At 36.1% G+C, this 25,607-nt stretch overlaps 1 protein-coding gene across 1 annotated transcript; it reads right to left on the bottom strand.

Moving 5' to 3' along the window:
• Positions 1 to 233: 233 nt before the first annotated feature.
• LOC139688085 (serine protease snk-like) lies at positions 234 to 22,191 on the bottom strand (the record flags this gene model as incomplete). Its single annotated transcript, XM_071585509.1, has 5 exons — positions 234 to 404; positions 9,285 to 9,454; positions 10,253 to 10,545; positions 17,326 to 17,435; positions 22,135 to 22,191. Coding segments are annotated over 5 exons (801 nt in total), but the record flags the coding sequence as incomplete, so codon positions are not given.
• Between the last annotated feature and the right edge of the window lie 3,416 nt (positions 22,192 to 25,607).

Raw genomic sequence — 25,607 nt, 5'->3', positions numbered from 1 at the left:
TTCGCCTTCTTGTTGAAACAACTGACTTTGGAGAATTCCATTATACCTTTTCCATCCAAATAGTTATCACATCTCAAAGCTCATGGCATGCAAAAATAGTAACCGCGAACATCATAAACACAATTAGGTCACGTATAAGTAGTTATTTACGGACAATGAGTGGACAATACAATAATAAAAGATTCAGCTTAACTACATAATGTTAGATACAATTAAAATACATATTGAATTACCTATTTTGTGGGCCAAACAATATTTTCAATCCATGAAATAAAATATGGGACACGTGTGTAAGCACCAGGAGCATTTCCAAGGCCACAAACTTTCCCAAAAGATGTGACTGCAAGTATTTTATGCACGCAAGAATCCGCTGTGAGATACTGTAATGGACCACCTGAATCACCCTGTTAGAAATATAAGATACAATTCCAATCAGAACTTTTTAGGAGACTTGTTTCATTTGAATACAATGTTTTAGGAATGTTAACAAACACTTTACAACAACAGTTAACTTTAAAATAAAAATTAACAAAAAATAAATTATAAACAGTTGACGATATACATTTTCTGGAAAAAGTATGCAACCAACTTTATAGCTACAGAAGGGTACACTTCTAGGTAATTTGTTCCATATATTTAATTGGCAACTCTGTTAATGACTCAATGAAGGATATGATATGGATCAGTAATGGCAGAAGAATATTAGTTATAAAAATGAATGCCAGCCAAATAATACTAGATGTGAATCAAAGCTATTTTATTAGGGCACAAATTATTTAAAGCTGCGTGATTTCTTTTCTTGGCCCATGCATTTTTAAGTACAGTTCATTATATTTAGTCAAAAATACTTAATTAGCACTTGTTTAGAATAGGTGAACAACAGCTGAATCATTCTTACCATTAGCTATATATAGGCAATTTATAAACTACTATATTATTTTACTCTCATAATAATATATAAATTATATTAGGTAACATCATAGACTGCCTGCCATGTGAGTGACCTTTTACGTGTTTTCTATGTTGGTGCAATTTTGAGAGAATAGAGCTTCCCTCGAACTACGTGTGGAATTTATGTCGTTTTTGTTCCACTTGTGAAACAATTTCATTGGTCATTACACTGGGCCTGCCACTTCGCTCTTCATCATGGACATTTGCTCGTCCATTTTTAAAATCACGGCACCATTGTCTAACCTGTCCTTCACTCATAACTGTAGGTCCATAAGCTAGCCATAACTCCTGATGAATTTCAGCAGCCGACAATCTTTTTGCATGCTAGAATGGTATGACACGACGCACTTCACAGCTGGCGGGATGAACGATTGTCGCGGACATTGTTGTTTGTATACACGGAAAAGCAAACGACTTCTGATACAAAACAAATGCTGCTATAGCTTCTCAATGAATCAGTAGATGGAGCTGCATGAGTAAAACTGTGTTCTGAAGCGCCAATACACACACTTGTATTTAATGTCGAAAGATCCATGGTCCAAGATTCCACGGAGTCCGTCCGATGAGACCTGGCACATCTTGGTTTTGAATTTTGACAGTTCTATATACAGAAGACTTGAATGTGGAAAGCATTAAGGAAAAACTCACTTTCCAAGAGTTCATGAAAATCATTCCGGAAAAAGTACTATCCATTCGATATGGGCAACAAATTTTAGAGACTTAATTGGTCTGAATTCATTCTTTCTTTAGCATGTACTCACCATTTCCTTCCATGAATACGTTAATTCCACACATAGTTCGAGGGAAGCTCTGTTCTCACAAAACTTCACCAACATTCGAGATTTTTATGGTGGTTGTTAGCCTTAGTGAACCATTGCCTGCATTTATTCGAACAACCTTGGCAAAGCAGTTAGCTCCATTATAGCATATGATCTGACCAAATATATTCTCCTTTTTAATTCCTAAAATTTATTTCTAGTTTCTATTTTAGATGCCGGGTTAGGTGACAGTGCAATGGTACGGACGCCAGAAAATCTTACCGTGTTCATATTTATTAATATCTACATACTTTACGCAGTGAAAACTAGGCTGAAAATATTCGGGGGCATCGGTGCCAATAACGTGAAAAATATCAAGGTCGTTGACTCTTTTCGCGGAATTTATTTATTTAAATAATACTTAATTACATCATCTCGTTCGGAATTGACTGGCCAACCAACATAGAGGTTCCAAGCGTTTATGATAACGGCTCGTCCCACGCAATGCTCGCTATCTGAAACGAGCGCATAATTATCGCTCGGCTCATAAAGGTAAAACTGAGGGAATCGGAATATATACCCATTACGATAACGCGTGCGGTTCACAAATAAGTTTTTCCTTAATTGTAAAAAATATTTTCCGATTGTTTTTTTCTTTCCACGCAAATTCAGCTAAATTACAGTGCGAGAATGAATAATTGCTTTCCAGAAGGTCATTTGAATGCATTGGCACGGAGATCATGCTCCAAACAAATTCTAAATACAATAACCACCAAAAAATGCCCGAACAAGTCATTACACTTCTTACTTCGTGAAACACGTTTGTATATTTAATATTGTGATTAAAATCTAGGTTGCTTTACTACAGAACAATAATAAAACATTAATATTATAACTCAATTCATTGCGATTCTTTCTTCCAAATTTTAAAGAAACAAAGATTACATCCGAAAATACTTGGAAATATCAGACTGGATCCAGGTTAAAAAAAATCCAAAGAAAAATGCATGCACGAAATTTAGGAACCTTCGAAATTAAAATAGGAACAAGACAACTAGATGGATTTTCCCCACGACGTTTTATTTACGTCCAAGGTAATCCAAGAATGACGCAAGCAAAATTGAATGGCCTACATGACCTGCCATAAATTAGCATAATATTTTTAGAAACCATATCTGACCTGAAGTAAATCTGAAGGATTCCCCCATTTTAAATATTTAGGCGAAAGGACAAGAATCTATCCCGCTGAAGACCAATGTAATTCGTCAAAAGACTCAAAAAAGGGTCTATAGCAAAGATACAATTCTAAAACAAAACACTAAAACACATAAATGAAACCAGAATGCCAGTATGAAGTCGAAATACTAATTTTGAATAATAATAAAAACACTGAGGAAATCCAAAAGAAATATAGAAAAAATTACCACGAAACCTTAGGTCAAAAACACACCGAAAAACAAACAAATACATAAGAAAATATGTAGATATGCACTCCGATATGAGAAAGTACAGGCTGATACTTTACGGACATTAAAGATAATAAAATCAACCAGACTACAAGGGCTAATTTCTGAATTTTAAGTAAATTGAAATAAAATTAACATTGAGTCGCTGAATTAACGGAATGATAAGAATTAGGTATAACAGGGCAATAAATTCAAGATTAAAAACGTTTTCGTGAGATAATTTATTAGTTATTGATTTGAGAACCCAGATAGCCACCGCCAGGGTGTGTAGCAGGGGGTGAATAAAATCCAGACAAATTTAGACCCGAATATTTTTACCCCTACCTCGGTCGGACAACGTTATTCTGATACCTTATCGTTCGTGAAAAATGGCATCTTAAATCTATCTGTACTACTTACTATGATGAAATTCGTCAAAAGCTTTCTTAAAAATCTAGGAAAACCGCATCTACTGGAACATTACTCTCTCTCGGACAAAGGGTATCATGAACAAAAAGCGCAAATTCTGTATCGCAGGACCCACCTTTTCGGAGACCGTGACGATTTTTCATCAATAACTGCTGACTATCGAGGTGTCTCGCGATCAAACTAGCTACTAGATGTTCCATGATTTTGATGTGAGAGAAACAGGCCTGTAATTGCTAGGTTCCTCCTTGTCTTTATTTTTAGATGCTGGTGTTACGTTAACCGATTTCCGAACATTGGGAAGAAGACCGAATTAGTTAGAATAGGCACTTGGGATGTTAGAACAACTTTGAGGCCAGGAAAATAAGAGAGCATAAAGCGTGAGATGGAAAGAGAAAATATAGATATTTTAGGTCAATGCGAGGTGAGATGGAAGGATAGCGGGGATTACTGGAGTGATGGTTATAGGGTAATACAGGAAGGAGACGAGAGCCAACGAGGAATTGCCAAAATATTGAATAAAAAGGTAGGAAGAAGCGTAGTCAACATAGAGCAATCAACGGATAGAATATTACTGGAAGTGATAAAAGCAGAATCGACGAACTTAGTCATTGTTCAGGTATGCATGCCACCAGCAATCATTAGGAGAAGGAAGTCGGTAGGATATATAATCAGTAAGAGGACATAATTATATGTGTTCCTTAGGGAAATATTTGATAGTGATGGGGGATAAGAATGCGACAATGCCAAGAAATACATGGTGATAAGGTGGGGGGCTACGGTTTAGGTACGAGAAATTACCGCGGGGAGAAAGCAATTGAGTTCTGTAGGAGACAAGGAGTAGCCATCGCCAACAATTGGTTTCGACGCCACAAAAGGCGTAGGTACACATGAAAAATGCCAGGTGACTAAGAACGGTATCAATTAGATTATTCAACGGTTAGGAAAATATTTAGGAACGGTGTGATCAATTCGCACAGCTTTCCGGGAACGGATGCGGACTGATCACAATTTTGTTGTTATTTAGTGTAGCGTCCGGTTCAAAAAGATGAGGCAGGGGCGGTGGGCTAGGAAATGGAATGCAGAAGCATTAACTGGATTAACAAGGAATGAGCATCAGCAGGATATGAAGAAAATCATGGATGAGGGAAAAGAGCTGAATACTATCGAGGGAAAATAAAATATATCAAAAAATGGATATCGGAAGCCGCAAAAGAAACTGTACGATAGGAACTGTTAATCGGAAAAAGACTAGGATCACGGATAGTATGATTAGAAAAATAGATGAGAAGAGTAAATGGAAGAATGTAAACACAGAGTTGGACAGAATAAGGAAAAAGAGTTAAATAAGAAATTGAGATTATTAACAAATAAAGCCTAAGTGGGATAGTGCGAGGATATGGAAAGTTTGCAGAGGAAGGGAGAAATTGGTACGCTATACGTACAAGAAGGTTAAAACACTAAAGGGAAGTAAGAAGGTAAGATCAATTTTAACACTTAGAGATAACTTGGGTAAGATAATAGTGGAGACAGAAAATATCTGAGAGAGATGGCAGGAAGAATAGAAGAACTGTGTAGTAAATAACTTAGGCCAACAAGGTTAGACATAGAGAGGGAATATGACGTAGATGAGGATAGCTTACGTCCAGGCATACTCGACGATGAGATAGGAAGGGCATGAAGGGAGATGAAGCTAAATAAGGCCGTGGGGCTGGATAACATTCCTGCGGAACTACTAAAAGGTTTAGGAAAATGTGGGAGGAAAAGGCTATATGGACTGATTCGTAGCATCTAGGGGGAAGGAATCTGGCCGGAAGACTTTGTGAGATCAGTGTTAGTTCCTATTCCGAAAAAGGTAAAGACTACATCATGTGAGGGTTACAGAACATTAAGTTTGATATCCCACGAAGCTAAAGTTGTTTTCAGTATCATCAACGAAAAGATAGAGGGTAGGTTAAATGATTACTTGGGGGATGATATTTGGGTTCAGGAAGGGGAGAGGCACGCGCGATGCCACTGCAGTAATGAGATCAGTAATGGAGAGGAATATAGAATACAATCAGGACGTATCTACCTGTTTCGTATATTTCGAAAAGGCGTTTGAGAGAGTGAATTGGGAAAAACTAATGAGTATACAGCAGAAAATAGGAATAGATTGGAGGGACAGGAGACTAATCCGCAACCTGTACATGTCTCAGACTGCGCAGGTCAGCGAATCACAAGCGAATGGGGAACGGGGAGTCCAGATGGGTAATGTTAGGAAGAAGTGTAAGGCAGGGTTGTCTATTATCACCGTTGCTGTTCAACCTGTATGCAGAGGAAATGGTTGAAGACGCATGGGAAGAATTGGAGGTAGGAATGAAAGTCAGCGGGGAATTCGTAAAATCAGTTAGGTTTGCTGATGACCAAGTTTGCCAGTCAGCCAATGGGTTGCAAGCATTGCTGAGTGAATAGGAAATTCAGTGCGATAGATATGAGATGAGAATCAATATTTATAAAATATAGGTTATGCGAGTTTCAAGAAAGATAAAGGCTAAGCTTAACATTTAAATCGGAGGGCAAAAACTAGAGCAGGTAGAACAGTTTACGTATCTTGGAAGTGTTTTGGACTAAAATGGTCAACGTAGAAGCACTATTCAAAGAGGCTTTCACAAGGAGGAGGGAGTTGATGACAGAGACTAGGAGTACCGATGTTAAGAAAAGGCTCGTCAAAACTTTGATACGTCGATTAACTTAAAATATATAGGGAAAATTTAGCCTTTTCTGCCCTTTGGTCACTGGGTTTAGAAGACGAGCCAAGTAAAGAACCGCAGGAAGGCGAAAGAATCTTTGCCGCATGATAGAAAGAAAGTCCATTCTGAAAGTTTGAAAGGTATTTGGGCAAAAAATAGCAAAAAACTTTGATGAGGCGGGAGGACTTGTGCGTTCTAATAACCTCTGAAGCTATTCTGGCGGGGGGTGTCAGTTACTCTTGATAGGATCACGAGTGCCATATAGTTCGAAAGGTAGGATTCAGACGAAAGGTAGGCCGCTCAGAATCTCTTCCCGATGAGGCGGTTGCAAAGGCATCTGACTCCAAAATGAGTATCGGTGTCACATGAAAACACTATAGAGGAAGCAACGGGAGAAAACCTCAATTATTCATTTCCCCCATAGTACTACGATCTGCATAAATCGGAGAATGCGTCCGGGAAATTACGGGATGCGGCCATATCGAACCAGAGAGCGGTAGAGGCAAGGCTTCCCGCCAAGTACGTAGCGTCAAAGAACCCGTACAGGATACAGAGAGTTGTAATCGTACCTATGTACTTTCCTGCGATTATTCCATTGTATCAGTCATTACGAGATATTTGTGGAATCATCACACACGTTGATATGTCATTCTGTGTTAAATTTGTTTTTTATCCTTTATAATCATGTTTTTCATGTATTCTACGATTTTAGTGTAAATACTGTGAATACTGCTCCTAGGCTAACGTAATTAACTAACTGTGCTACCTATCGTTCCGGATATCACGACACACCGGCGTATTAACGAAAGAAAATCTGCCGAGAACTGGAGGCTTAAGTCATTAGTGAAAATGTGAAGGAGTTGAAATCCCGATAATGAGCGGCTACCCTGAATATTCACGACTCCATCCTTAGTCTTTGTCTTTAATACTTGATCATTTCTCGTAGGACAGGAGTAGTTGTATTCCGACATTAATGAAGTGGAAGGCAAAATCAACAGTGAGAAAGAAGGGAAGATTTTTCTCATGATGGATCACCTTCCCATTGTGTATCTCCCTTCAATGAAACTTGAACGTTGAAGTTCTTGTTCGAGTGTCCATCTACACAGATAAGTGTTCCATTATAACTATCTTAGATATTAATATTACCAATGGTTAGAATTACTAGAATATAGCCAAATTGCATCGTTATCTGGTGTACCAATAATTAAATATCTCAACGAAGCCAATGCCCTTCCTTCTAAGAGGAAATTCAGTGCTCCTCGAGGCGAGAGTTATGGACACTGAGAATACTCGTACTTTGGGAGTTGAGTAAGGGGAAATATTTAGAAAATATTGAGCTTGAAAAGATTTAGCTTTTGAGTGGGGAACTGTCTCGTCGTCAAGCGGAGAAAAGACTATGGAAAAAAGAAATACGAGGGTCATCCGGAAAGTAGTACCCGTTCGTGCCGCATGAAGTGCTGACGACGCGAGTAGCCGCTGGACGAGGTCAGATAGCTTCAGTGGCTTGTCTGCCTTCTCTGAGCCAAGTTGCGTGACGCTAGCATTGCCTGTGTTGTTTCTGTGATTGTTTACAATGTTTAAAAAAATTGAGAATGCCGCCAGTTGTGAAGTGAGGGCAGTGATTAAATTCCTCAATGCAAGAAACGTTCGCCCATGTGATATTCATCGCCAATTAAAGGAGGTGTATGGAGACAATGTAATGGACGAGTCGTCTGTTCGGCGGTGGTGTCGCAACTTCAACATGGGGAGGGGGAACACACACGACGATGAGCGTTCGGAGAGACCGTCTGTCATTACAGACCAACTGGTGAGCTCAGTTGACGAATTCGTGAGGAACGATCGGCGCGTCACAATTGATGACATCTGTGAGCATTTTCCCAATGTTTCTCGAACAATTGTTCATGAAATTGTTAAACACCATCTGCATTATGCAAAAATTTGTGCAAGATGGGTCCCTCGCGTATCTCAATGAGCTGGCGGCGAAGGACTATGCAGCAGGAATACAGAAACTTGTCACACGTTATGACAAATGCCTTAATTTGCTTGGAGATTATGTTGAGAAATAGTTTAAAGTATCCTCTTTCAAATAAAATTTTTTATGTTTGTTAATATTTACTTTTGTGTCTTTATTTCACGAACGGGTACTACTTTCCGGATGACCCTCGTATTATAATGTCACCGCTTGGCCTGCTCCTCTGACAATCGATTACAACAGTAGCATACACTTATAGCAAGCCAGTGAATCATTTCCCCACTAATTTGTACAGAAAAATTAATAGAAATAAAATTTTAAACAATATAAATAGTGCCTCAGTATTTAAAATTAGCAATCATCCACTGTTTAAGTTAAGATGCTAGCACGAGCACTGTCCTAAGACCGCGGCATCTTCTGGGTCCAATGTCGCCAGCAAGACACCGCCTGATGCTGTAAGTAGCATGAATTATCTCGTGGCTACGAGAGAGAGCGGTATGTTCCGAGGGCTCATCGTATGAGCCGCATCGTTCGGTTAGCGGTCCCGCTGCCCGCGGAATCAAAATTTAAGCATGCATTAGGCTACGTTTTCATGCATCCGGTTTTGCATTGCGTTTTCACCGCAGCGTGTGTCGCCGTGCACCGCTTCAACGCATCACCAACAAGGAAACATAAGACAAGGATGACAGAGATGGGTACCTGCTCTTGAGATGTGTGGCGACGGAAATCCGAATGCATGAAATCGAAACTCGATCGGTCACTTGAACGAAGCCACCAACCCGAAGTCGCGCGCATTGTGTGTGCGGTTGTATATGTATGTGCGTGTGCAATATATATATATATATATATATATATATATATATATATATATATATACACACACACACACACACAGATATATACATAGAAACATATTTTTATTCATTAGGATTTATATATTTGTGAGCACTATATCCCATGTAACTGAATTTCATAGAAATGATAAAAACCAAATACATACAAGACAGGTATCCTTGACTCCTCCTGGCTCTCCAGCACATATCAGTGATGAGTCAATACCTTTATCTAACCAGGATGTAGTTGATATTTCAACTTCATATGATTTATTGCACGTAGACTGGTCTATTACATTCAATTCAACCTTTAGGAGGTCAGGACTCAAATCCTCACCTAAAGTAAGAGAATAAACCATTTCATGATTATTTTGCCTCAAATAAACTTAAGTAGTAAATGATTACCTATCTAAAATAGATTACAATTACAATGGCTATACCTACGCTGTAAAATTAGCATATTAATTCTTATATGTACTAGTTAATTAAATTCATACCAACATTTCAAAGGTCCTGTTTCATTCAATATAATTTAATAATCAGGAAACTGCTCCAGGAGTAAATATTATTAATTTACTGTGAGACAGACTGAGGAATTGCCATGAAATAATTAGAATGAAAATAAGATGAAATTATTGGCTTATGGTCTGACTACAATGCTGTTCATTAAATAACAATTTTGATGTAGAGTAGGATGTTGTGTTTTGTTAGGGGTCACAAATTATTTAATTAGTAATTATGTCCATCAAAAAACCTACCATAAACGATAGATTACCTAATAATAAAAATAATAAAATAAAAATTTATATGGGCATAGATCTAATTTGCCTTTTAAATATAATTATTTTCAAGATATGAAATAACTTTAAAAAACTTTTCACCATAAAACCTTTTCCACCTTTCCTCCACTAATGGAAGAAAAAAGAATAATAGCGTAATATATGCAAAATCCACCCCTGAACCTTTTCTATATTCTATAGTTTAGTGTCTGCACAATACCATATGAACCACTGTGTTCTATTTTTAACAATCACACTTCATATATAACATATTGAACCATGGAAAAATTAGAATTTCATATTTAATTAAATATAATGTTTAAGTCTACCATTAAGAAGTAATTAGTTTAGCTAACCTAGTCCAACTCTACCCCAGCCTGTAGCAGTTGCCCTGGAAATGGACTCATCTTCATCTACATGCAGACAAGCTGGATAAATTGAAGTACTCATGGTGGGCAAACTTGCATCCCCGTTAGCTGGTCCAAGTTCCAACAGGGCAATGTCGTTATACTTGGAAGGAGGTCTATAATCAGGATGACGAATTCGACGAACAACTGGGTGAGTCTGACCGGACATAGCTGCTAGAGTCCCACCTCTAAGACTGTCTTGCAATCTCTCTGCACCCAAATGGACCCATTGAGCTGGTCCCCTGGGCAATACCACATATAAACATACATAAAAAAGTAATTAGAATCTTTTTAGCTAAAGAAAATGTTACTTATCCATGTTAGTGAAATTACCCAAGGTATTTATCATTATTTAATAAGTACCTATAAGACTGAGCTTTTTTCAGTATAGGGGATGAGTATTAAATTTATCATTTTGAAAAACATGTATTTTCCATGGCATCTGCTGAAGGGAATAATAATATGGCAACATTATCTAAATTAACTATGTCAGATACATTAGAAAGAAATTAATTTAACATATAAAATGTTGATTGTCATAAAATATTTTGATCAAATTCCCTTTGTATTACATAACAAATCTTTTCCACAAAATTTTATTTTTTTCTGAACATATATGATGAAATCAATAATCATTAACCCAACAACTTCCTTCACACATTCATTTAACAAAAACATTTTAATATTATTTAAGTGGATTCTAATAATCTCTTCTATGAGTTTTTTTAAAGTTGGCATCTAGAATAATCAATATCTCACACCAGAAAATGGCGGAGCCACTTCTAAATTCTAAGGCCTTCTTGAAAGGTAATCTTCACAAGAATTGCGCTCTTTGCATTATATAGATGATTTCAACACCAAATGTCATTTTAAATGAATTTTTGTCATAAAAATTTGCTGGATATAGGATATTATTTATTTAAGTGCACCGACTAAGTTTTATTGGAAAATTCATTTTATATGCAATGCCCTTTAATAGCAGGTCGAGGTAATCCAGGGGGTATAGCATTGGGCTGCTGCCCGGAGGGGCCCAGGTTCGACTCCCGGGAAAGTGTCTGGGCACCGACAGCTCCACCCAAGCTATGTGATTTTTTGGTACCAGATCTTCCTGGGAAACCATAACTGGCACATGGAAAGAAACTGGCCCCCCTACCCTGATGTGTGAATTTTACATGCCCTCAGGCTTAGTTTTAGGGTGAACTCTACCATCACCTACCAAACCGACCTTTTGGTTGATTACTGTGTTTATGGTAAGAGTCAATTAATATGAGCCCCTAAAGCTTTCAGGTCATTTCTTTTCTTCTTCAGAAAAAAATATTTTAATACATTTTCTTTCCTTTGAAAGTCTTTTTAATAGGCAAAACATACAAGTTTAATACCTTCATATCAGGTCATTCAGGAGATTTTGCAAAATTAAAATAGCTATTTTTGATATAATGCTACGTTAGAATTACATTAATTCAACCTTGCTCATATTGAAACATTGACAATTTGACTTTCCATATTTTTAAATTACATTTGACTCAAATGAATAATTCATAGCAATGATAAAGCATGGTTCAAGAGAATATTTCTTAAAAACATGGCTTAACTCTGATCTTTGTATTCAATTCCATTGAGTTGCAATTGTTTCCAGAAATTCAAGGTTGCATGGTGGCCTAATAGTGGGAACATTCTACTACTGACTTGAGGCTCCCATGATCTTCTAAACATAAACGACTTGATTCATGCACCACTTCACCAATTTAGCTTAAAGAACGAATGCAAGGGAATCAGGAGTGTGAAGTGGCTAATGAGCTAGTTTCCTATCAAGGAAGCCCAGGTTCGAATCCTGGCAGCAGCAGACCTTTTTCACTGGTCTCTCGATCCCTATTTAAGGTACTTTGTGGAGAGTACTATAAGTGAGTAAGTCTTCCGTCGGACGGGACGTTAAACTGTAATCCCCTTGCAGCCTTTGGTTAAGAGTAGGCTAAAGCCGATGCCAAGTTTCCCTCCACCCTTCCACCTTTCCCATCCATCCCTAATGACGCAAATGACCTTAGCTGTTGGTTGCCTCCCCCAAAAATTACTACTATAGCATACCAATTTCATCCTTTCTTTGTAAACTTTCCATAACATTGCCTTGTATCTTCCACCATGCTTCTTTTACTCTATATGTTATCTACGTGAGTTTATTATTTAGCTCTTCGTACTTCCTACTACCTATCTCTGTATTTACATTCTTCCATATCCTTCCCATATCTTTCTTATCATCTTGTCTATAATCCATGGCTTCTGGCTAATTATATGATGAAGTAATTTTCATAGAAATCACATTTCATGGAAAAATCATAAAAAGTTGTTTCTTCCAGATTCCTATTCTACAGAAGTTGAAAAAATATTTCCCTTTCCTTCATGAACCCTGAAATAAATTTCCCACTCACCCCAATTGTGATACATTCCATTGAGTTAATTCCCTGGCTTGCTTCAAGAGTGTTCCATCAACCCAATAATATATTGTAAATGGACAGTTCAGATAATAAATTTGCCCCAAGCTTTTGTTGCTTTTGATTGCCCACTGGGAAGTGATCTCTTCATGCTGAAGAATGAAGAGTGTGTCTCATAACCAAAATGCGGGGACTGCCTGCAGACAATGAGGATTTGAATTCTAAATTCTAAAGAATCATATGGTTTCTTGAAGTAACATATTTCTTGACCCATAACATGCATTTTTTTACTTCAAAATACACTCTAAAATCACCATGAATCTTATGGGCCAGGGGTATATCGGTAAAATTACAACCTATGCCCTCTTGAAAAATACTACTGCTTATTTTTTCCTGCATCATGAATAGAAAATGGTTGCCATTATTTCCAATATCAATACTATCACTGTTTTGAGTCAGTGGTAAGCAACAGTTTTAATAACGAAATAATTTGATCTTTTCTGGCACACAAGTATTTCTCTTAAATTCTGACCTGAAAAGTCAGGGTACATCTTGTGGGCTGGGAAATATGGTAATCAATTGTGGAAGGAGATGATGAAACTTTAAGAAGGGAGAAAGTAATAAAGGAAGAATAGAATGGATGACCACGGAAGCATCAGAAGTTGTGGAAGAAAAGACGATACGGTATTGCATTGGTTGGATTTTAGAAGTGTTGGACATTAATTGTGTACAAGGCATACAATATGAAGATCGAAATACTGGTTGAAAAATTTTAGGAGGATGCATGAAAAAGAATGTGGTAAAATAGGTCATTCTCTGGAATACAGAAGATCTGCAGAATACTGGATGTTAAGAAACATTAAAATGATGAACAATCCTGAACCAGCTTTACAGTCATTGTGTATAGTGCAATGGAATCCATTTCAAAGAACTATTAGTTCAGAAAAGAATGGATTACAATAAAATTGTTGGGACATTATGCGAACTCAGGGTATTGAGCCCATTTTAGAAGTAGAAGTGAAACAGGCACTTAGGAAGGCATGGAATGAAAATGCTAGGAGACCAAGGGAAATTGTGATAGAATTATGGAAATATAAACCTTTGCAGTTGATAGGGCTCATCTGCAAAATGCTCAACCAGATTCTTGAAGGAGATGAAATAGTGGAGGAATTTAGTTTATTATATTTACCCACTTTTAATAATGAAAGATAGGGGGATTAATAATGGCATCCATCAGTGGAATTTTTAGCAGTATTCAAAATTATAGGTTGGACATTAAATCAAAGGGAAGATAAAGGAAAATAAGTCAGGGTGCACCATGGGATGATGCTGCATGGATCATATTTTTACCCTCAGGCAAATAAGTAAGAAGATGAATGCTATGGGTCAAGGAGTTCATTTGATATTTCTGGATAACGAAAATGCCAATGATTCTGTACCTATTAGTCAGCATTGGAACAGACTGGTTTTGGATCACACTGAACATTACTTATTAAGGATATACACCAGCAGTTTCAAGCATCAATTAAGATAGGAAAAAAGCTCTCTGCTTTGTCCAGAACATCTGAAACAACTTACACTACTGGAAATAAAGAATAGAATCCTATATTCAGAAGTGCAGAGCCTACAGACTTATTGGGCACAGATCTGGTCATTGAGTGAACGCAAGAAAAGTAAAATAAAAACTGTTGAGATGGAGAGGATCAGGTGAGGAGCCAGGATATTCAAGTTAGAAAGGGGAAAATTAATCCATTAGACTAGTAATAGATATGAACTAATCAAAGAATCCAGAGGCAAGCTCTCCAATAGTATGACCAGGTTCAAAGAATGGATGAGGAAAGATGGCTATTAGAAAGAACTCTATTAGAATGATCACTACCATGAAGAAGTAAATTTGGATGGTCTAGGAAAACATGGAGAGTGGAAATAGCCTTCATGATGCAGGATTGAGGCTTTGAAGAGGGATATCGTGATGACCAAGAAGACTGGAGGATGGGAATGCAAGGTTGCAGCTTAAAAGTGGAAGGGCCTTTAAAAGATAGAAGAAACATATATTCAGTACAATAATTTCATATAATTTTGTTGATCAGTAATGTTTGGGTCCTCTAAAATTCTCATGTTCCCTTTTAACCATTATTAGCACTTGTTTTAGGTTTTCTTGCAAGTGCACTGTGTTTTACCTTAAAGCACAAAACACTGCTGCATCTGAATCACACTGGCAAGCACCAAAGGTCAGTTTGGGTTGCTTAGTGCCTCCATTTGTTTCCGACTTTTTTGAATTTGGTGCTGTAGGTCTACGGCACTTGAACTAACCCAAACTGACCTTTTGTGTGAGGAGTATTACATACATAGAAGTATTGTGAGAAGAAAGAAAGGTGATAAAGATGATTTAGCTAACTACCGCCCCATTTCCATAGTCCCCGTTTTTGGTAAAATTTTTGAAGCTATTATGAAAGATCAAATATGTAATTTTTTTGAGTTAAATAATCTCTTTTCCAAATCCCAGTACGGCTTTCGATCTGGGAAATCTACAATTTTGGCAGTAGAGTCCATAGTTAATTATGTCATTAATGCATTTGAAGAAAAGGAATCAGTCTCAGTGACACTATGTGATCTTAGTAAGGCCTTCGACTGTGTTAATCATTCAATATTACTAACAAAGCTAGAATATTATGGTATTAAGGGAGTTGCACTGAAACTAATGAAGTCATATTTGGATGATCGCCACCAATTGGTTGAACTTGATGGCTGTCGGTCTGCAGCTCTTAAAGTAAAATGTGGTGTACCACAGGGCTCTGTGCTTGGCCCAGTACTTTTCATTATCATGATTAATGATTTGCCCTGTAATATGAAACCTAGATCTGTTTTATATGCTGATGACACTACTTTTGTACAAAAGTGTCAACATCCAGAAGATGCAAAGTTACGATCTAGCCCTACCCAAAAACAGGCTAAGGAATGGTTTGATGTTAATCATTTACAATTAAATACTAACAAAACTCAGCATATTGTGTGCAGTCTTAAATCAAAAACGACTAATATTGAAACTGCTAAAATACTAGGAATTTATATTGATACAAAACTTAATTGGGAGACTCACATCAGTCAGACCTGTAATAAACTTAGTAAAGCTGTTTACATGTTAAGAAAGCTCAACTTTATCATTTCAAATGAGTATCGTTTAACACTTTACCATGCCTTCTTTCAATGTCATTTGAATTATGGTGTTGAGTTATGGGGTCATTCCCCTCATGTTAAACAAATTTTGCTACTGCAAAAGAGAGCTATTCGCTCTCTTGCTAATATACCACCACGTGATTCCTGCAAACCTTTTTTTATTAGGTATAGAATCATGACTGTATTTTGTTTGTATATCTTTAAGGCTCTGATTCATGTGAAAGTTAATCTAGAAACTTACCAATTAAGATCCAACCTCCATAACTATTCCACAAGAGGTAAATCGAATCTAAATACTACTTATTGTAGATTGTCATCAACTTACAACACATTTCACAATATGAACATACGACTGTATAACTATCTGCCTACTCAGTTGAAATCAGATGGTATCCAGAGTTTCAAGAATAGGGTATATACCTGGTTACTTGCTCACCCACTTTACTCATTGGATGAATTCTTTTGTGACAATCTTCATCACATTTAAGAACTTATGTTTATATATTAAGTAATATTATGATTGACGACATTTAATATGGTTGTACCATTTTTAAAATGAATAAAGTATTATTATTATTATTATTATTATTATTGCAGCAGGGATGATTGACAAAATAGCCATAATTCCTTCTATTAATTGCATTTGGGTACTCTTGACACAGGTGGGTTGTATAGGGAGAGGGGGAGAGATTGTGATTCAATGTCCCTGGTTTTCATACTCATTCTATTTTCACCATTTTCAAATTATTTTTAGATTTTAAAGAATTTTTATACATTTGTATGTATGCATTTTTCCCTTTGGCATTCTTTCCAGTTCCCCAAAATGCTATTTTGCACTAGATTTTCTCACCAAAATTAACTTCTGCTAACTATTGTCAGTCAACTCTGGCCCCTTCTAGCACACAGTTCACTCTTCTTCTTTCCCCAGGATTAGGAGAATATCCAGGCCCTAGAATATCACAATTTCCAATTCCGTCCATGTCTTCATTTCTCCAAATTAAACTCAACATGTATTTTACCTGTATGGCCTACTCAATGATGGATGCTCTTCTGGGGGACAATACTGTAAATTCTTAAAATGGGTACTGTTAATCATGTATCTGAAATTTCAAAGTCTACTTTAAAATAAGTATCCCTTTTGAGGTTTTTCTTTTTCATTCACTGTGTATACAACAATGGACATGGCTGGCAAATATAAGAAAAAGACATAAATATAGCCATTGTTGTCGAACTCTCCCTTGATTTTTTATTCACACTAAAGATCAACGAAGATCTACCCTTTTTTGTGTCATAGAAACAGGTGGAATTTGGTCAGGTGAGGAAATGAGTTTCATGATAATACACAGCTCTTCAAGAATTTAAAAATAAGATATTATTGTAATTTTAAAAACTTGTTTTAAGAAATAAATATCAACTCACAATGTCCTTGATGACAGGCAATGAGCAGCAGTCAAAATAAATTTTTCACTGATTAGTGAACCTCCGCATAGCCATACAATATTGTCAACATCTCCATATCCAACAGCAGCCTGCAGAGAATCAGAATAAAAGTCCATTAATCCAATTCCAATTATTCCAGTCACTAGGGGAGGGAACTGAGTGATGACATTCATGAATGTCATCATTTAGAATAGTAATTAGGAGAACTTGACACAAGAACAAAATTACTATCACAAGGTAGTTTGTTATGTCTATCACTAGGGTGTTTCTTACGTTAGGTAGTAGCTCATGTTAATAAATACATTCAAGGGAGTATTTCAACCTGTCATGTTCATGTATTGGGCCCACTTATCACATATTAGACTAACAGCTAGCATAATCAGTCTTAGGCAGAGTAGACTGCTTGAATATTGAGGAAGGAAAAAAACTCAGGAGAGATGTTACACAGTTATTTTCAGGCTAGTTATCTTTGGATGTGAGTCTACTAAATAATACCATTGGTTAAGATTGAAATTACGTGCTCCCCTATAATACTGCACAAATTCCTATGAGAATGCATAAATCAATGATTAATCTAAAAGTATAATGTGATAACTTTAGAAGCTCAAGGTGATGAAAGCATTTGATATCTAGCTTGATATATTGATTTGCAAACTGTACAGCATGAAACTTTTCATTAACTCAAAAAATCATGTAATTCCTGAATAGATGATGATAATATGGAATCTACAATAACTAAGAGTTTGTTACAAAATACCATTTTGGCATAAATTATGCATAATTAAAGTAACAAACAGGGAATCATTGTGCCTAAAATAAACTTACACAGTGAATGAATTTACATTAATTTTATGGTTCAGATTGTTCTCTACATTAATCTTTACAATAAAAACTTCAAACTGACATAAAACCTATTCTTACGAGCTGATATGTAATGTATTTCTCCCATGTTTAAATGCTTTGAGATATTGTGTTAATGTTTACATTATTTATAATCCTACATAAAAATCTGTTTTTGCTAATCAATTTTTATAAAAAAAAGAATTTTCAATAATTAACAAAATTTCTATCAAAGGAGTAATCTGCCAGCACATACATAAATGTGAACTGCACAAAATGCTGTCTTTTATGGCAGGAGTGAAGCTCTCGAGATCAGCTAAAATGATGCAATAGATGTTTACTGACCTCAGTTTATACCCTTTTATTTTAACATTGATTTATACTGCTTTAAAATGGTTCAAAGATTAAAAACATTGATGGTCAAGTATAAGCTGGAAATACTGCAAGAAGTACTACTACCTATGAATATGTTATATGATATACAGGACAGTTTATATTAAGTATGGTAAATTTGGCCTCAAAAGTCAACCATTGTTACAAAATGTAATTGCAAGTTAAACATGCATGCAATCGATCACACTCTTAGAACTTTAGAGAGATTAACAATGCTCCATGGGCGATTAGTGAATAATAACTAATTTCCATTCTCCGATCCATTAATGTACAAGGTCTGTCCCTAAACTAGTAGGACTTATATTTTCCCAAATAGACAGATGGACGGACAGCATCCCCTCCTCCTGGACCTCTGGCTGGATAACACTGGGAAAGAGACTCATAACATGCTCAAGGCAGCTTATAGTGATAATGCCATGTGTAGATCAGGTGTTTTTGAGTGGCATAAGTTGTTTCGGGAGGATAGAGAAGATGCTGAAAATGCTGAATGTTGAGAACGTCCTTCTACCTCAAAAAGTGACGTAAATCTTGCAGGAGTGAAGGCTTTCTTGGACAGGGATCACAGATTGTTTGCATGGTTTCTAACGAACTTGGCATCCCTTATAGTGACATGCATTGATTTGTGACCGAAAACATGGTCATGAGAAAGGTGTGTGCAAAGTTGGTGCCATGTGTACTCTTGGACAAACAAAAGGACACTCAAATGCAGATCTGCCAAGAGCTTCTTGACCATATAAGTAAGGATTCAAATTTTTTAGACATATCCCACCAGACTTATTCCTCTTCCTGTGTCTCAAATCTGTGCTGAAAAAACGTCACCATGGCCCGATGGAAGCGTTACAACAGGCTGTGACAAGGGAGCTTGGTAGCATTCCAGGCGCCACCTTCCAGAAGGTATACAAGGTGAGGAAAATCTATTGGCAGCGGTGTGTGGAAGCACAAGGGTGCTACTTGGAAGACTTTTGAGTGTATCTATCAATTCCGGCAATACATTTTTTCCAATTGACTCATCCTACTACTTTTGGGACAAACCTTATATAAATGTCTGATGCCTACTTCAAGGTGAAATATAATGTTTTGAATGTTACTCGTTGGTTCTGCTTGAAAATTCAAAATATTAATGCCAATCAACTGTAGTTCCTAACATTTTTGCACATATCTTGTCATATGCTCATACTTACTGGAAACATTTGAATAAGCAGTCAATAGACAATATGGAGAACGAATACTCAGCCTAAATCTCTCAGGTTTCCAACATGGTCAATTTCTTCATTTACTCCTCTAACATTTCGACATGTTACTCTCCCATCATTTTCATGGATTCAGGAATCCAAAGGTGCCATTCTGTCAAACTTGACCAGCTAAAATACAAAGTTGAGCAAGTCAGGTAACCACTGATTGTTCAGCCATCATTGTTTTCTCCCAATGATTCATGTCTGGTGGTGTGTTGTTACCCCTGGTCTTCAGGAAAGGGGTAACATGGGCTGTACAAGGGGTTATTGTAAAAATTAACTCTTGCTAAAAAATTTCAAAATAGGAACTTAATTTTTATTTGATATTCTTAAGAATTCTCTATGTAGTCACCATCCAGGGTAATATGCTTCTTCCAGTGTTTCTTGACCTTACAAAAGCCATCATGGTAGAGCTCTGTGGATAGCATTGAAAGCCATTGTTCCACCTCTTGAATTGTGTCATTTGTGTCGCCAAACCTCAAACACGCAATGGTTTTTTTGAGTTCTGGGAATAAGAAAAAATTGCTTGGGGTGAGACTGGAAGAAAAAGGTTGATGTGACAAAATTTCAAATATGTGGCAAAATCACTGTGATTGCCAGTTGTGCCGTGGCTGTGATTGCTGGTCGCACCATGTTTGCTTCTGAAAAGGAGTCAGTAGTAGTGGAACCTAATGCAATTGTGTCTTTGACATGAGCAGTTCTTCGTGAATAATTTTCCAGACACTACTGCAGTTACACCAGTGTGACTGGAAAAGACTGGTCAGTCTCATGAATGATCATCTAGATAGTTGCCCTTTGTTCTAATAGGATAAAGGCCTCCACTTTCTTCACTGTGGCAGCATCATCCATGAGTGATGGCCTTCCATTTTTTGGATTTTCTGTGAGAGGAATGTGGCCAGTTTGATAATTTCTTTTCCCCCTTACAGCTGTGTCATATGACAGAGTTATCATTTCCATAAACATAAATTCCTTCATTTTATTATGGATTTCCTGTCATTAACCTTAATGGCCAGAAATGGAGATTCTGGACATGGAGGTGTCTATGGTGTTCTGTTATCCTGGTTTCAATCATGTGTCCAAACTCACAAATATTGATTTCACTAAAGAGGCATGGTATCAATCAGGAACCTGGGCCCCTCAAATAAACTGGCAAAGTTTGATGAAATAGCACCTTTGTATTCCTGGAGCCTTGAGGATGATGGGCAAGTTACACATTGAAATATCGGAAGAGCAAATAAAGAAATTGACCTGATTAGAAATCTAAGAGATTTTTACCTAGATTTTTTTACCACCGGGAAAGAATTAAGTTGTATATAACTCTGTATTCAGTCAATACTTATGAAATTATTTTGCACAAAAAATTATTCAAAAAACTTCTTTTATCTATTTGTGGCTATATTTCCCTGGTGTAAAGTGCCTGAGAAGCTGATTGAATAGCTAGTATTAGGATGAATGGCATGCAAAAGGCTTAACTTTGTTGGTTGCTGTACAGGTCTCCAGAATTCCAACATATGTTAACATATGAAGGTAGATTTAGTGAATTGAAATTAACTTATAATACTATCATTACAATCAGTTTTAAGGAGTCTTATAGCTTATATATTACCTGGAGAGTCTTAAAAGATGTATGAATATCAGCAGAAAGCTAAAAAAAGACCTGAATTTTTATTTTGTAACTCTGGAAACCCCTGAATGAGTCTAGGAATTTTTTGGGTCTGTTTGACCATCCATAAACTTGTTATTTTGCTAACCCAATTATTTTCCAAAACTCCTTACTACCATGTCCATTATTGTTCTGTATACTGCCCAAATACGTGAATTTTTCAACCTGAGTCATGCGATCCCATTTTGATGTTTCAGCTAACATGATTGGAAAAATAAATATAGTTAAAATTTTTAGGAATATATTAGCCATTGAATTTAATGTTAACAAACTTTTTTGAAAAATTATATTGTAGTTTAAAATACTTTGGTAGGAATTAATTTCACCATCCCTTTTGGTAAGATCTTCCACTGTAAATGATCAAATAGGGACATGACATCATATGGATATAAATCGAATGTACACATTTGATTAATGCAAATTATTTTCAATCAATGCCGCTATCCTTCAAACATGTCTATGGCATAAGTGAAGCATAGCCGGGATATATTTCATATTTAACCTAAAACATTTTAATAAATTGCTTATGAAGTATTGAATGGGATATTCTACCAGAATGGAAAATACACAAATATTGATTGCCATTCAAAAATTGAAAAGAGATCTTAAGTCAAAATGAAGAGCAAAATATTTAAAATTTGAGCAAAAACTAAGACTTACCATATGAGGAAATTCATGTTCCAGTGTTTTTTCTCCTTGAACAAGAAGCTGGTTATAAACAGTTCCTGTAGTGACATTAGTAATAGATGTATTAGGGCATACCTGTTCCATTATTTCAGAGCACTCTGAAAATAAAATGAGGGCTTCAATGAAAAAGTGTTATCAAGGTATGCACACAGTCATAATTGTGGACAAAATTTTATATGCCAAAATTAGTGATTATTTTACAATAAATTTACTTTGTTGGGCTATTTTTCCAGGTGATTGTTTTTTCCTGAGAGTTTTATTTCCAATAACAGTCTGATTTTTATTTGAATCCCCATTTTCATCTGGCAGCTTCCTTCTTCCTGAGAGTTTATTCCAATTCCTAATTTTTTTTATATCAAAAGTGTAGTCCCCATAGAATGCATCATCCACCTCTTCATGGACTGGTGCTGGTGGCTTTCTGTTGTATGGTTTACTGGCATACAAAGGCTTAGTTCTATATGAAGGAATCTTTTCACCAAAAGGTTTGTGTTCTTTGTTGGATGGGTGATAAGAAAAAAAGTCCTTTTCTGGATCCTCATAGACTGGTGCTGGTTCAGGTTTCACAATCCGTGATTTCACTCTCCTACCATATGCACAACATATTATTGGGTCTCTCTGCCAACCAGAAAAACCACAGGGAGTGGGAGATACATTTCGATAGAAGTCCTCATGAGCAGATGAGCACTCCTTAAGCAGCTTACAAGTCCCTCGACGACCAGAACTTGTGTAACATACACCACCTAATCATGCAATTGAAAAAAATAGATACTGTTATAAAATATTAATGCACCATGCTAAGAACTTATTTATTATATAAAAACTATTTTCAAGACCTTTGGAAATGTTATTTGGTAAGATGCCACTACATCACTAGGGAAGGCCAATTAAGATACATATTTGGTAGTAGGCATTGAAATGGGAACAATAGATTCTTAATTAACTATTTGAGGTAAAATACTTCTTGACGACAATACCAGTGTAAAAAATAAACATCACATCCATGGAGGAATGCAACACATAAAATAAGTTCATGACTGATCCATGAATCTCTTAAAGGCAGGCCAAAAATAAACATGAAGATTTAATCAAATCATTTGAAGGAGAATCGAATGATAAGCTTTGTCAAGCTAATCTTATGGCTAATGATTACTGACACAATGCCATTTAACAGTATAAAGAATTCCAATATAAAAAACTCAGGATGGTATTAGTAGTAAAAACCAAGAAGAGGAGACATCCCATATCCTTTATCCTGGGCCATAAAAACATATTAAGGCTAAAAATGTATTTAACATTGTTTAATAAGTATTATGTTCATTACATTCCTCATAAACATATCTAATTATGCACATAATACACTTTATAAGACACAAATAAAATTAGCATGTACATATATCTTAACTATTGAATCAAAAAGCAAGCTACTCTCATACTTTATCCAACTAATATGAGAGAGAATACCTCACTATGAACAGTAGGCAAATTAAATACTCTAAGTTTACTACACACTGCTTAAATAATTTAAGTTTACATTGCATGTACATGGGATTACAAGGTTTATCCCTCAAAAATGTCCTCAGTCTCCACTTTTTTTCCAAATGTATAGATTCAAAATTATTACATTTATAACTGAAAGTTATTCTGTAGTTTCTCATTACCTCATACTTTCAAAAAATCAAATAGTTGAATGATAAAATTAAGTGATATGTCATTAATAGATATGAATTATGAACTGAATATCCTTCAGACAAAACCTTGCTGAAAACAATCCATCATGGTTTTTATGGCTACCAAATAATGTATCTTGTAATGAATTTTATCAATGAAACTTTTAATTTAATTTCAGAATCAAAACCAAAAAGATGAGTAATTCGATGGGAATGTGTTGCTTCAATCATAATTTATTAGTCAAAGATAATACAGGAGTATACATACTTATATATAATTACTTCCACAAATAAAAAAACTGGATTTTGGAATAAACTCATTTTGTGTAATAATCAACGACTTTTTCTTCCGAAATGTTAATATGTCATGAATTAAACAAAAACTTAATTGAATAACCAAGTTTTCCCTCCATAGGTAGATAATTAAAAATATTCAGAAGTCATTTCTTTCCTTCTTATCAGAATTCGTCAGGTACGGAGCAAAATTGAACTAGATTTGCAGATTAGAACCCTTATATCCGAGGACCTATGATAAGATCTCCAGTACCCAATGAAATGTCTTAATGCCGAACTATAATCCCTGTATTTCTTTGATTTAAAAGTTAATGGAGAGCAAAAGAGATAAAAAAGAGTGAAAATTGCAGATGATTACATGGGGCTAAATATAATGCGACATAGTCCTAAACGAACATGGACTGTAAACGATTGCTCATATCCGGTCATAAATGAACATAAAAAATCAAAACAACCGTAACATATTTACACGCATGCACTCCGCACTTCACATTTCTCTGATTTTTGTCGCTGAATACTAAAAGTAGCCATCATTTCGCTTGCATATTCCCTGCCACCATTCAGTTAATTGATAAATTATCTCAATATTTGTTAATATTTCTTCCTCCAATATCCTTTTAAACTAAACTATTTTCAACATTAATTTAAATATTTTTTTTAAATGCGACAAACAAGTTAACTCACTGGGATATGAAGACACCTGTCGTAGGAACACAATGAAGAACAATGATAGAATCCATTCACCACACTCCATGGCAATTTCAACGCTTTGTCAAAAAGAACGTCCGACAATCGTCGAGAAAACGGTGATCTGCATCCATGCACGCTGGAAGGTGTCACTCACTCGTGGATCTACAGGTGCAATCAACTGGCCTCCAGAAAATGGGTGCTCTCACTCTTGGACAATTTGCCCTGAAATTCACTGCAAACCGACGAGCCACAAATCACTTCTGATCACACTCGGGTAATCTTCTGAATTGTCCGCCTTTTGAGAGCGCAAGTTAATAGGAGAAACGAAAACCAGCTTTTCGCAAGGTCATTAATTACCTGGCGCTCAACCGTATTATGCTTCCGTCCATTTAAATGCCGACCTTGAAGAGAGCGTCGATTCAGCCCTTAAAAATACGTCAATTTTAAGAATTCTCACTTAGAATGATGAGGTTTTTCTCTAGAGATTCGCCGTGGTACTTCGTCGAGTACTTAATTAAATTGACGATTTTCGATCATCAGTTTTCACCCCAAAAAATAATAATAAGTACCCTAAATTGAGCTGGGATTTTATAAACAGGAGAAATAAGCCACTTAATAAATAAGAAACATTTTATTTAGCTTTTATATATTTTGAGAAAACTAAAATATGTACGTAACCCTCGGTATGATTCTTGATAAAAATGAAGAAGTTCCCGAATCGTAATCATACTGAGGGAAAGGTAATCAAAGCCAAAGTTAATTACTTGGACCAACATTGTACACAGAGTAGGGACG

This window comes from Hetaerina americana, unplaced genomic scaffold, assembly GCF_022747635.1.
Source record: "Hetaerina americana unplaced genomic scaffold, ioHetAmer1.1.p SCAF_2, whole genome shotgun sequence".
NCBI lineage: Eukaryota > Metazoa > Arthropoda > Insecta > Odonata > Calopterygidae > Hetaerina > Hetaerina americana.
The sequence above is the reverse complement of the archived record's forward strand: the minus strand, read 5'-3'. Positions and strand labels throughout refer to the sequence as shown.